Raw genomic sequence first — 14,037 nt, 5'->3', positions numbered from 1 at the left:
GTGGATATACGTTATGCTGTTTAATGAGCTATTAAATGTTTTTTCTTCAGTTACTCACAATAAATTTCTTATGAATAGAATTTACATTGGGAATGCTTGCACATTTGTCCTCGCATTATTTTTTAGCACCTCACATGCAAAATTTTCATGCAATTGATCCTCGCATATTTGAAGAGAAACAATTTGGTCCTGAATGATATGCATACATATCTTTGTTGGAGAAGAAGAGGTACATTTTCATTATTAGACCTCAACTTACTAGCCTGTGATGGGAGTGGGACCAATTCAGGCAAGAAAAAAAAAGTGGTTCTAAATTAAATTTGAACAAACAACTTAAGCTGTGTTTGGACATTGTGAGTTTTCAAGTAACTTATTAAAATACATTGACAATGAAACTTGTTTGAAATCAAGTCCAGAAGCAACTATCACAACGCAGCCTAACTTGTGTATTGAACATTTTGAGGATGAAGGTAGATGAAAAATCTGTGAGCAACTAAAAAAAAGTGCAATGCAGGGGACTAGTTGTGCATTTTCTTTCATTTATTTCCCTTAGTTGTCCATTTAGTACTTTCGTCCATTGTTTCTAAGTTCTTGTTTGTGTTATCTTTCACCAAGTAATGAAATTTAAAGCATTTTATTATGGGTATCATGTGTGGTTAGCACATATACTTTTATTATGCTTTCTTGCATTTAGACAGTAAGTTAATTTAATTTTACGTTTCCAAAAGAACAATTACTCATGTCTTACTTAACTAATGTTATGAGGATTGGTGACAAGCCAAAACTTCAAATCTCTCTCTCTCAGTTCTTCTTCTTCTTTTTCTTCTTTTTTACCGGTTTATTTATGAGTCCATACCTCAGCCTAGCAATCTATGATGTGGCTTTGCCTGATCAAGAAGTAAAGGAATTAATGGAAGCTACTCCTGAGTGCCTTTACCTGATCAGGAAGATGGCACTTATTGGGCATGCTTCTGCTAATTCCACTATTAAATCTACTCTCAAGTGGTCTAGGCGATCACATAGTAAAGTGTTCGGTAGAAGTGGCAAACAAATTCATTTAATAAATTTATCAATATTCGCCTATGAATAGATGGATATGGATATCTTTAATTTTTGCATATGCGTATAAATGAGTTATCCAATAATACTCATTTATTAAATGAGTATTATTGGGTAACCTATTAAACCCAATTAATCCATTTAAAATTATTTTCCCCCAAATCTCCTCTCTTTCCTTACCTATTCAGAAAAAATTTGAGGCCTACGTTTGATTATTGAACTCATTGTTAGAGACTTTCATGCATTGCTAAACCCTTGTATATACTGGAATAGTTTATTTTTCAACCTTAACAAATATTTGATGCATTTTTGACACAAATAGATATCCTCTTTAATTTTTTTTTATTTTCATTTTGTCATGATGTTAACTACTTTTGTTTCATTATTATTATTATTTGTTGATTTTATCTTATGATTTTATTTTCTCGTAGTTTGTTAACTTGTTCAATTTTCAGCATTACCAATTTATGACAAGTTTTAACCATTTTTCCTACCTTTCTAAAATGAAATTTTAAATTTACACATCAAAAAATGCTAGGGGTCCAAAATGTTTGGATTAAGTTTTTATGTTAACTTTCATAGTACTTAGTTCAAATTTTTATATTCTTATTGTTCAATTATTAAATAGTATGTAATTTTGCGACATAGAGAACGGATGGGAAAAAATTGGTAATTAGGCTTATTGAGTATTATAAATAAATATTTAAAACTAATGATGGGTGCAAAGGTTGATATAAATTGATAATTTAGTTTGCAAAAATGAATTTAACTGAGTTTACAAAAAATTAAAATAAATGGGTTATAAATGGGTAATTGGGTTACCCAACTCATTTTTTGACTTATCCATTTAATTAAATGGGTATAAATGAATTGACTCACTTATACCCATTACCTATTTCAACTTACCCAAATCCGTCCAAATCACCCATTTTGACACCTCTAGTGTCATGGTATCCTTTAGTTTGGAAAAGAATGTAGAACTCAAAAAATTCACTAAAAATATATAGGAGATATATTTCATAAAATTAATATATATATATGGGGAGGTAATTTACACACATATAAATATGTGTGAGAGAAGAGGAATAATACCACCGATAATCTATTAATCAGATCATAAGAATAAGACTTTCAATCATTCACTCTTCTCAACTAAACACACTTATTTATAGATTAGACGACTCCTAATGAGATATTAATTTTTAAACAATAAAACTACTATAACTTGACTCCAGTAGAATTGCTAAAACCCTAACTTGATTAAAACACTACTAAATAATAACATGAAAATTTCTAATTTTGAACCTTGATTTAATATGCCAACAAAGAAGCTGTGTTCCTCGGCTTTCTTTCATTTTATGGCCGTTATAAAAGAAACGACTAAATACATTTGATATGCTGCGCAGAGATGGGGTATAGTTTTGCAGGAAAGTAACGGCTTGTTTTGCTTGCAAGCTGAAGAGTCCATATAACATCTTTTCTTTCAATGCAAAGCCACGCATGGCATTTGGGAGAAAGTGCAGGCTATGTTCCTAACTTTCAGAGGGAACTATTTGTTAGATGAAGAGTTGGAAAAGTTCATCGTTGGAAATCTACCTCCTTTGCTGACGGACTCAAACGTTTGCTTTTTACAGCGACAGCTTATAAAATCTGCCAGAGTCAAAATGCAGCATACACTCTATATGGCATTTTGGCAGTCATAGTGGATGAGGTTCAGCATGCAGTACACAGATGGAATAAGGTACCTATGACTAAGCAGAGTTGGGACCTGGCTTTGGAATGGGAATTATTATTTCAATGCTTTAGCTACGTAAATAGTTGGTGGTTTTTTTTTATTTATGTAAATGAGGTTTTTTCTTTCTTTTTTCCTCTTGTACAAACTTTATTGCACTTACATCCACAAATTTTTTTTTTTTTCCAAATAGCTATGACAGGTTCAATACTCTTGTTCGACCAAGTCGCTTAAGACTCGATCAAACTTCTAAAATTTACTTTCAAATTCCAAATACACGAATACTTATAGTTGCTTATCTCAATTTCTAAATTACTTGAGCTCCACAAGAATATTCAAAATCATCAGTAATTAAGGTTTAGGGGACAAGTGGTTTAGAATGTGGAAAAGATACATGAAAAAGATGCATGGCCAAGTAAGTTCTTGAATACATGCTCATTACTCAGGAAAAGAACTCGGTTAAAAGAAAATCTTAAGTAAATTAAAAATCAAATGGGGATTAAAGATACAAATCACCTAAAATAGGATAAAAAATGGGAATTAAAGAAACTTGTTCTCCCTCTTGTTGATTGAAAGCTTGCCAACCAATAGATAAACTGCATCTGTGAAGGCTTAATTTCATGACTTGCTGCAAGATACTATATTAATCAAATATTTATTTAAAGTACTTAGCTCTTTGGAACAAGTGGGGAGAACACATGAGTGAAAACTAATCAACTGTTGGATCTTCTTGTTAATGTCGCAGATCTGTGAGGCTGCCGAAGGTACGTTCGGTATATGGCAAGCAATATACAACGTGCCAAGGAATCAGGGAAGCTAGGTACTTCTTTACCAGCTGATCAACTTGTAGGGTGGATCTATGGAGGTTATGGCTAGCTTGTAATCGTTCAGATTGAAGCCTTGTACTCTGGCCGTGCATGAATGTGGTATGAAGATCTTGAAATTTGAGAAGCATGAAACTTAAGAAGGAAAGCTTCATCTGGAATATTTTCAAGTACTCTCAAAGTCTCAGCCTATGAATTAGACAACCAAATATATTAGCTCCAAACTTAATATACAGTCGTCATCATTGCTATTCTTGTCCCTCTTCACCTTCTCCATCCTGCCAGCAGAAATGTTGAAAAATGAAAACTAGGCGGCAAAATGGATAATTTTAGCCTCTGATTTTGTTTTTGAAAATGAGAAACAATTGAGAACAGAAAAATTAATGCAATATTTTGGAATCAGAAAATAAGATTGTTATTCAAAATCATTTGAGAATTGGACCATGCCATAGTTTCTAAATTTTTGGAGGGAGGCCTTCCTCAATATGTACCCTTGAATTCTGATAAATTAAGGTTCACCCACCCTTGAACTTTACTATATTTTATATTTTTATATGAGAACATTTGCCTATTGTAATCAGTAAATTGCACAACTGACTCCTAAACTATTACTTTTATATATTTTTGACCCCTAAACTACTATGTATTGATTAAACTCTTAGACAAGTTAATGTGTAAGCTTTCGGCTTTGCTATCAATTTCTATTTTTTGAGCTAATGGAATGGAAGGACAGTCCCTCCATAAAAAACTGATGGGACGGTGAGCTTTGGCACTTTTTCCTTTTCTTTCTTGTGGGTTCTCCTACCCTTTAGCCTTAACTTTTATAAGATTTAGTAAGAATGACAAGAAATATGGTAGGACGATCCTTTTACTCATCTTCTCGCAGTTTGTTTTGTGTGAAGCGACAATTTTGTCCCTGCATTTCATTATGTCAAATAGTAAAAATTGACAAAATAGTCAAAAACTTACAGATTAACTTGTTTAAGAGCTTAAATGATATATAATATAGTGTAAGGGTTAAAAGTATAAGTAAATTTTATATATACTGAAATTTTAGACACTATTATGGTTGGATGTATAACACATTTACAAAACTTGAGTTTCAAATTAAAATTTGAATTATGTGTCATGTATCCAATGATTAAAATGTATAGAAAATTAATCTTAAAAGTATACGGGTTGACTAGACAATTTACTCTTTTGTATTGATATAGCATGGGTAACAACATATTACATATCTCAGCAAGGAATTTTGAATAAGCAATAACAAGCTGATCAAGTTACTTTGCTGGATTTTTGGAGGTTATGACTTGTAAACTAAGGTCACAGTAACGTAGCATACTAGCATGCATGTTCCCGCCATGCATGGACTGAGAAGATTGGACTTTGGAGAAGTAAGACGAATTAATTTAAGGATATGTGTATATAGTCATTAACGGCTTAACGGCATTGACAAGCAAGAAAATTATGAAGAAAACTTCATCTAAAAGCCAGTTAATCTCAACTAACGAGGATTACAATAGTTTAATTATGGCCAACTATGAATGCCTGCATATCAAAATCTCAGCTTATGAATTTAGACCACTATAAATAGAGCTCCGAACTCCAGTAGTTGTCAAGAATTACACTTTCAAATCATGGCTTCTCTTACACCTCTCACCAGCATCAGTGCCACCTATCCTTCCTCCACCTGTTCCAGCATGGATTATTCCCCTTTCAGGGTGAATTCTTAGTTTATGATGAAAAAAAAAAGTCATTCTACAATTGGGGCGATTTTTGCAGGTTTTTCTACAAATGGGGTGTTCGCATTCCGGGAATGCGAGGTCACTGCAGTGAGCTTTCCGAGAAATTTCTTTTTCTTTTCCTTTTCAACTACCAAACAAATAACATGCACTTCATAAAAATAACTTATATAATTTTTTAAAATAACATTGCGTTATGAAATTTCTAAAATTACAGTTGAAATTGTAACAGATATTAATGACTATTAACTATTACATTCTTATAACTAATATTCATCGGTGTCAACAAATAAATACGATTCATTAATAACAAAGGAAAATTAGAATTTGATAAAAAAAATTTATTTCATAAAAAAGGAAAAAAAGTTAGTATTTTTTCATAAAATATAGTCAACACCTTACATGTTAACAATTTCATTCTATTTTTACATTGATATATGAAATAGATAGAAAGAACTATGCATGTGTACTTTTTCCACCATTTAAATGTATTATAATAACCGTACAATTACCAATTTTTTTTAATATAAAAGAAATATGATTTTTTTTAGAGCACATATTTGATGACTTTAGGCACGTGCAAGTTTTAAAATAAAAAAATTTATTCCTCTGCTAATTACAGATTTTTAAATAACATTTCTCTAACATTTCTCCGAAATATAAGATTTTAGTAGAGCTTTTAAAATAAGATTTTACTACCGATAGCATTTTAGTAAAGGCAAATTCTACAAAACAAACAACATTTACAGTTAATTTTACATTTTTTTGGGAGCTCGTAAATTTCATTTTAAATTTTTTTTTCTGGCAAGTTTGAATTTAATTTTCTGAAAGTCATACTTATAAATGCGAAATCTAACAAAAAAATTAAATACCATTTTTGGAGGTCAAATTTATCAAATGCGAGCTATTTGAAGAATTTAAAAAAAAAACATTTAGGAGCTCGCATTTAGCTCTTACTATTTTCTGGAAAAAATTCTCTAGCTCCCAAAAAAAAAAGCAAAAAAAATTAAATTATACTTAAGCTCGCATTCGCGGAATGCGAGCTCAATAGAGCTGTGGTCAATAAGTAGAGCTCGTATTCCTGCGTGTTAGGCCTGCTGCTCACCTAGTCGACGGCGAATACATAGCGAAGTTTGCAGACCCCATACAACGGATGAAAGCCCTTCCTGACGATGATCCAGGAAGTTTCAATCAACAAGCCAAGGTACATTGTGCCTACTGTGATGGTGCTTATAATCAAGTTGGATTTCCAAATCTTGAACTTCAAGTACACAACTCATGGCTCTCCTTCCCATTTCATCGGTGTTACTTATACTTCTTCGAGAAAATCTTGGGAAGCCTCATTAATGATCCAAATTTCGCCATACCATTTTGGAACTGGGACAATTCTGATGGGATGCAATTACCTGGATTCTATTCTGACCCTGATTCTCCACTCTATGATAGTCTTCGCGACACCAATCATCAGCCACCAACAATAATTGACTTGAACTACAATGGCTTTGACACTTCTATTGATGATCAATTACAAGTGTCTCAAAACTTGATAACCATGTACAGACAAATGATGGTGAATTCCAGGACTGCCAGGCTCTTTTTTGGCAGCCCTTATCGGGCTGGTGATGATCCTGACCCCGGAGCCGGTTCGCTTGAGAACATCCCTCATGGATCAGTTCATGTATGGACTGGCGACAGAAATCAACCTAATGGGGAGGATATGGGGAACTTTTATTCGGCTGCTCGAGACCCCATGTTCTATGCTCATCACTCCAATCTGGATAGGCTATGGAATGTATGGAAAACTCTTGGAGGAAGGCGGCAAGATATCACAGATCCTGATTAGATTGATGCATCATTTCTCTTCTACGATGAAAATGCTGAAATGGTCCGCGTAAAAGTTCGCGACTGTTTGGACACCACCAAGCTTGGTTATACATATCAAGCCGTGGATAATCCATGGTTGAATTCTCTTCCTACCCCTCGTCTAACCAGAGTTTCGAGGAAGATAAAGAAGCTTGGGGTGGCAAATGCAGCGGACACGCAAATGGATAAAGATGTCTTCCCAGTAAGGCTAGAGAAGGCAGTGAAGGTTATGGTTAAGAGGCCAAAGACGAAGAGGAAAAAGAAGGTGAAAGAGGAGAAAGAGGAAGTTTTGATTATTGAAAAGATTGAAGTGGAGAGGGATGTATTTGCCAAGTTTGACGTGTTTATTAATGACGAGGACGCCATCAAGAGCGGGCCGGAAAAGACTGAATTTGCCGGGAGCTTTTTGAACGTTCCACATAGGCATAATCATGGGAAGAAGATCAAGACTGAAGTGAAGTTGGTCATAACAGAGATTTTGGAAGATTTGGATGCTGAAGAAGATGATCATGTGTTGGTAACTTTAATTCCACGTAGCGGTTGTGATGCTTTGACAATAGGTGGTATCAAGATTGTTGTGCTTTGAATAATTAATAGCTGCGAAGAAATGTGTATTAATATTCTGAATTATGTGATTCTACTGTATTGAATAACAACGTTTCTGACCAGCCTCGTTCCGTGAGTATTTTTTCTTTAATGGAGTTGAAATTGCGCCTTTACTTTCACTTAGTCAAAGGGCATTTTTTCTCCTTTTCGTAAGCAACAAGTGACGGATATGAATTTTGAGAAAAGAGTATACTTAAACATCACGAAATTGCTCAAATAAGCTTCCATTAGAAAATGTTGTCAGCATTTTACTGCTTTGAGAAAGTAATTCTCTTTTCAGCTCTTTCTACAAACAACTAAGCTCCAATTCTAAAAATATTTTTAAAAAAATCATAAACAAGCCGAATATTGCCAAGAACAATTCTGACATCGGTTTTTTGTTTTTTACGTTGTCATAATACTTCCCAAAAAACAAGAAAAAAGAACTTCATTCAGTTTTTGAGGATCTTTATATTTGCCCTCCACCTAATTGAAAAAACTTGCATGGCACCGTATTGAGATTCAAATAGTGAATGGCCGGAGGAAGCTAACGTGCAAATGCAAAATAAATTGATAACAATGATAGTCGTGAAGGTGAGTCTGATCCGACTCATTTGAATTAAGGGTAGGTGGAAAAGAAAAGAAAAGAGAAGAAAAAAAAAACCCAATTCAGATCAGATCTTGACTGGAGAATATAAATTAAACAAGTAGTTTCACTAAGTTCAATGCACATCCAATAAATTACTTAATTTATCTTTTAAAAGATAATATAACATATAATTCTCATTGACTACAACTTGAAAGATCTGAATAGACAGAAAACTGGTAGGGTGGTCACTGCTGGCTGTGGAAGTTTTTCCCTTTGTGCATTAATTAAACCAACAATAATCAGTCAAAAGCCATTCGATCCAAAGAATAAATTTATAAAAATACATAATTAAATCAAAACCCTTAGATGAGATACTGACGCATTACGCAATTAATTGTCATAGTTCCACTTAGCACCACATCTTGATGACAAATTTTTTCTTGTCATTAACTGTTTAAAATTGATATTATCAGACCTAGAAAAACAAAGGTTTTGGTGAAACTAATCACCGATTGTTGATATCACTAAATAAATAACTAGAGGTTTTGGTAGTCCTTACGTCAATCACCACAGTTATGTTATTAATTATAATATCTCTTGCGTGCTTTGATTTTTTTTTCTTTCCTTACGGTCATATATAGCAGCATACTCTGCAAGCACTAGCAGCCCGGGCTGCTTAATCACTAATTAAAATACTATGCTTATACGCAATAATAGTCAAATTAAAAGAGCCTATATGTGTCCACTTTCTACTTCTATTCCAAGAAATTAGACAGGAATCCAAAAAAAAAATAAAAATGGAGTGTTCACATTTTGTATGAATCAGATTTGTACCAAATCCGTTTTCGGTCAACAACTAGTTAAAGTAAGATCTAAAGCCAGAAGTTTCTTTGTGAACATGTACCCTGATTTTCTCACTTTTATTTCTTTTGTTTTTCTTCTTTTCCCAGATACAAAGAAAATTGGAAAAATTGGCTTAGGAAACTTCCTTTGCTAAGTTAGTTCATCCCACGTGATTTTATAGATTACTTGTTTATCTTTGTCAACTAGGGAAACCAGCCCGAGGAGAAAAGTCCCATTACAGGCTGTGCATGAATGAACCAGTATTGCTACACTAATATGCTATAAATATGGGTAGAATGACCATAAGATTACACCTCAGTTGGAACCATGGCATCTCTTTCAACTTCCACTGCCTGCACTTCTGCCACCACCCTTTCCAGTTTGCACTACTCTCCTTTCCTAGCCAAGACCTTTCACATTTCCGCGACCAAAAAACGTAACCATCATTTCAAGGTTTCTTGCCAAGCCACAAATGGAGAAAGAAATGCATCTAGGAGAAATGTACTCATCGGTTTAGGTGGGCTATATGGTGCGGCTAGTCTTGCCGCTGATCCCTTTGCCCTCGCAGCCCCAATACAAGGCCCTGATGTCTCGAAATGCGGCCCAGCCGACTTGCCCTCCGGCGCTGCACCAACCAATTGCTGCCCTCCGCCGGCAACCACCATTGTGGATTTCAAGCTTCCTGCACCATCTAATACTCTACGCGTTAGACCAGCTGCTCATCTTGTTGATGAAGCATACATAGCAAAGTTTCAGAGGGCAGTACAACTCATGAAAGCCCTTCCTGATGATGATCCCAGAAGTTTCAAACAACAGGCAAATGTTCACTGTGCTTATTGTGATGGAGCCTATGATCAAGTTGGATTCCCAAATCTTGAGCTTCAAGTTCACAACTCTTGGCTTTTCCTTCCATTTCATCGGTACTATTTGTACTTCTACGAGAGAATCTTGGGAAAGTTGATCAACGATCCAACTTTTGCCATGCCATTTTGGAACTGGGATGCTCAAGGTGGAATGCGTCTGCCTGATATATACACTGACCCTACTTCTCCACTCTATGATACTCTTCGCGACGGCAGCCACCAGCCTCCAACAATGATAGACTTGGATTTCAATGGAACCGATTCCAACATCTCTGATAGCCAGCAATTGTCCCAAAATTACACTATCATGTACCGCCAAATGGTATCGAATTCCAGGACTCCCCGGCTATTCTTTGGCAGCCCATATCGCGCCGGTGATGATCCTGATCCAGGAGCTGGTCAACTTGAAAACATCCCTCATGGACCAGTCCACGTGTGGACAGGTGACAGAACTCAGCCTAATCTAGAGGACATGGGCAACTTTTACTCGGCCGGTAGAGACCCTATTTTCTATGCTCATCATTCCAACATTGATAGAATGTGGACTTTGTGGAAAACTTTGGGTGGAAGGCGTCAGGATATCACTGACACGGATTGGCTAAACGCTTCATTCGTGTTCTATGATGAAAATGCTCAAATGGTTCGTGTAAGAGTCCGAGATTGTTTGGACACAACCAAGCTTGGGTATAGCTATCAAACTGTGGATACTCCATGGTTGAATTCTCGTCCAACGCCCCGCCTGACAAAGGTAGCGAGGAAAGTCAAGAAACTTGTGGTGGCAAATGCTGCTGACCATAGCCATTCACCTAGAGATATCTTCCCAGCAAAGCTGGACAAGATAATCAAAGTCATGGTTAAGAGGCCGAAGAAGAAGAGAAGCAAGAAGGAGAAAGACGAAAAGGAAGAAATTTTGGTGATTGAAAAGATTGAAGTGGAGAGAGATGCATTTGCCAAGTTTGACATATACATTAATGATGAAGATGATCCGAAGAGCACGCCGGAGAATACCGAGTTTGCTGGAAGCTTTGTGAATGTTCCTCATAAGCATAAGCATGGGAAGAAGATCAAGACTCATCTGAATCTGTCATTGACTGAGATTTTGGAAGATTTGGATGCTGAAGATGATGAACATGTGATGGTGACTTTGGTTCCACGAGTTGGATTTGATGCTGTGACCATTGGTGGAATCAAGATTATTCTTGATTGATTTGATTAATCACGGAGCTCATGGCTCAGCCAGGAGCCAATAAAAGCTGAAGTTTTTTTTTTTTCAAGATTTTCTTAATCGTTGCCCTGGCTTGGCTTTTGATTTCTGCAGATTCGTCGATATATCCTTCATGTAATAGTTGGACTTTGTTTTTCCTGTTTTTGGCACTATTCCAGATAATAACGAATAAACCTATCTGAGGCCGTTCATGGAAGTAAACTCAAAAATGTTTGCCGATTTTTTATCTGATCGTTACCATTTGGATATCTAATTTTTCATTCTTTGTGACAGAAATTAACGGATTGGCAAGGGATAACTAGCTTCTAATTAACCCTTTTTTCCTTTACCTTTTTTTGAACAAATGAATTTCTACAAGGCTATGTATTATGAAGCACCAAAACATACAATAAATCTTTGTAAATGAAGCTTTAGTATAGTGGTGAAGCATTAAGACCAGAAATAATCAGTGAGTTCTTAATTTGTTCAAAATATCACAGTTGTGACTTGTGAGCTTGATCAAATGATTGGTTAGTGCTGTTCATCGATCTAATAATTTATGTTCTTTTTAATCAGTTAGTTTAAAATCCATCATAGTGGATTAGTTATAATATTAAAAAAATGTCAATAATCTATTAGTAATTGAGACCATTTAAATGAAGGATAATGTGCTAAAAATGGTCAAAAAATTAAAGGATCGTAGTTGGAACAAAATGGTTCATTGTCATTAATTTTTACTGTTCTTTATCTCATTAATTTTGAAAAATGTAATCATTGATTGGATTTAAATGGGATAAATCGGAGAATTTACGGTATAAAGTATGTAAAATTAAGAGTTTACAATGCAAAGTGTTCAAAATCGAAGTCTAAAATGCAAATTAAAAAGATGATATAAATTTAGAGATGCAAAGTGAAATTAATTCTAAAAACTTTGCATCCGTATAAGTTACCTTTTTTTATATTATAGCAAAACACTTGAGCTATTGCACAGCTTTGGCAAGAGCTGGAATGGCTTAACCATAGGCTGCGCCGGCCTCATCCCTATATAAGCAAAAGACACCACGCGATGCATTAAGCATGTCAGCATTTAATCACGGATATGTTTAACGAGTGCTCAAATGAAACACGTTAAAATTGATTTCAAGTACTATTAATACTTTAAAAAAATACAATTAAATAGAAAAGATATATAATTATAAAATAAGATAATAATTATTAGTACGTATACTTATAAATATAATAATTTAAGCGTGTTAACAATTCATTAATATTGCAAGACTACTTACTTGATGCAAAGGAAACACGATTGGATACCTTTCAAGTTTCAAGCATGCACTTTTGGTATTGATTCCAACTTTCAAGGTTTCCTTTTTTGCTTTTTTTTTTTCTCCCACTCTCCTGTCCATTCGTGGTCGTTGGTCCACGCTGAAAATATAGAAATTTGCAATTTGCAATTTGCAAGGCATCTACGACCTTTCAAACAGGCATATTTTACGTGCATTAATAGAATTGTCCTACCTCCAGTTAATCTTTTGTACTAGTTCTAATTTATAAAGCTTTGGGGGATTTAGATGCTAAGACCATGCCACGTGAAAGAGGAGATTCTATGGGGAAAATCAAGGAGCCTAGGCATCGTGTCTTGACGAGCTACTGATAAAGTCAAACATAAGGACATTCTATCGTTAATTAATCCAAGTAAAGTTAAGTAACTCCGTTCCCGATACGTTAATGACTTTTTTTCACAGAGAAAGTGATGGGAAGATTTAGAACAAAGTAAACAAATACCTAAAGAAATGGAAAAGATGAAAAAACAAGGAAAAAAAAAAAAGAAAACCCACAAATAAGAATGTCTTACCCTGTAAGTGGCTCTAACAATTGATACAAGTCGTGCCAACTGCATCTGAGATGGAAGGTGGAAAAAAGTCCTAATCGCCTACCGTGAAAAGAAAAGTATGATGCTCCCAGCCCTCGTCTTCTCTTTAGTCTTTTCTGCACAATCGCTCTAATTTATGCAGGATTGGTTGTACTTTGTTGTTTGTACTGCATGGCTATCTATACATGTACTGCACAAATCACAATTAACGTGTGTGTGTGTGTGTTTTTTTTGGGGTCTTTGTGGATTCCAAGGAAATAGTAAGTAGAGATTCCAAAAATTAGACAAAAGAATTGACTAAAATGGTGTTGTTGTTGTTGGTAGCTTTTTAGTATTGCAGCATTGGATACTAAATCAAGAGATTAAGTCAATTATTTCCTTCTAGAATTCAAAGTTAAACGTCCATAATTTCTCCGCTATAGTAGGCACAAGAAGAGGTCAAAAACCAGGCATTATCCTCGACTGCCCTAAAGTCTAAACATGGAGGCTGTCCATAATATAGTAGGTCATGTCATCACATACAAGTAATTTAACTACTAGCCTAACTTTTTGTCCACACACATAATTACCCAAATTTGTGTAGTTTTTACAGATGAATGTAGCTGTAGATTATAAGCTCTTGACAGTGGAAGTAACTATACTTTCTAACGACTAATGATGAGATAATAATGAGATTTAAGAATATTTTCCAAGTCAACCCTTGTGATCCTATCCTACCAAAAGAAAAGAAAAGAAAAGAAACCCTTGTGGTAGATGATGCTTCAAACTTTATTAAACTTTACATAGTAATAAGATACAGAAGAGCTGAGGTAGTTTTTGGGATTTTATATATGCTCTCGAAAGATTCGAACTTTTATACA

At 34.9% G+C, this 14,037-nt stretch overlaps 1 protein-coding gene and 1 pseudogene across 1 annotated transcript; both read left to right on the top strand.

The window, feature by feature from the left end:
• Window positions 1–844: 844 nt before the first annotated feature.
• On the top strand, window positions 845–7,806 carry LOC113756742 (annotated as a pseudogene).
• A 1,678-nt stretch (window positions 7,807–9,484) lies between these two features.
• On the top strand, window positions 9,485–11,544 carry LOC113764197 (polyphenol oxidase, chloroplastic-like). The gene has a single exon (XM_027308288.1). The coding sequence runs from the start codon at window positions 9,565–9,567 to the stop codon at window positions 11,305–11,307; it is 1,743 nt and encodes a 580-aa protein (XP_027164089.1). The 5' UTR covers window positions 9,485–9,564; the 3' UTR covers window positions 11,308–11,544.
• The last annotated feature ends 2,493 nt before the right edge of the window (window positions 11,545–14,037 follow it).

This window comes from Coffea eugenioides, chromosome 2 (assembly GCF_003713205.1).
Source record: "Coffea eugenioides isolate CCC68of chromosome 2, Ceug_1.0, whole genome shotgun sequence".
Taxonomy (NCBI): domain Eukaryota; kingdom Viridiplantae; phylum Streptophyta; class Magnoliopsida; order Gentianales; family Rubiaceae; genus Coffea; species Coffea eugenioides.
Note: the sequence above shows the minus strand (reverse complement) of the source record. Positions and strands in the feature narration are given on the sequence as shown.

Bases quoted from the DNA above. Each gene is read 5' to 3' on its own strand.
- LOC113764197 (XM_027308288.1), top strand. From the start codon at position 9,565: ATGGCATCTCTTTCAACTTCCACTGCCTGCACTTCTGCCACCACCCTT.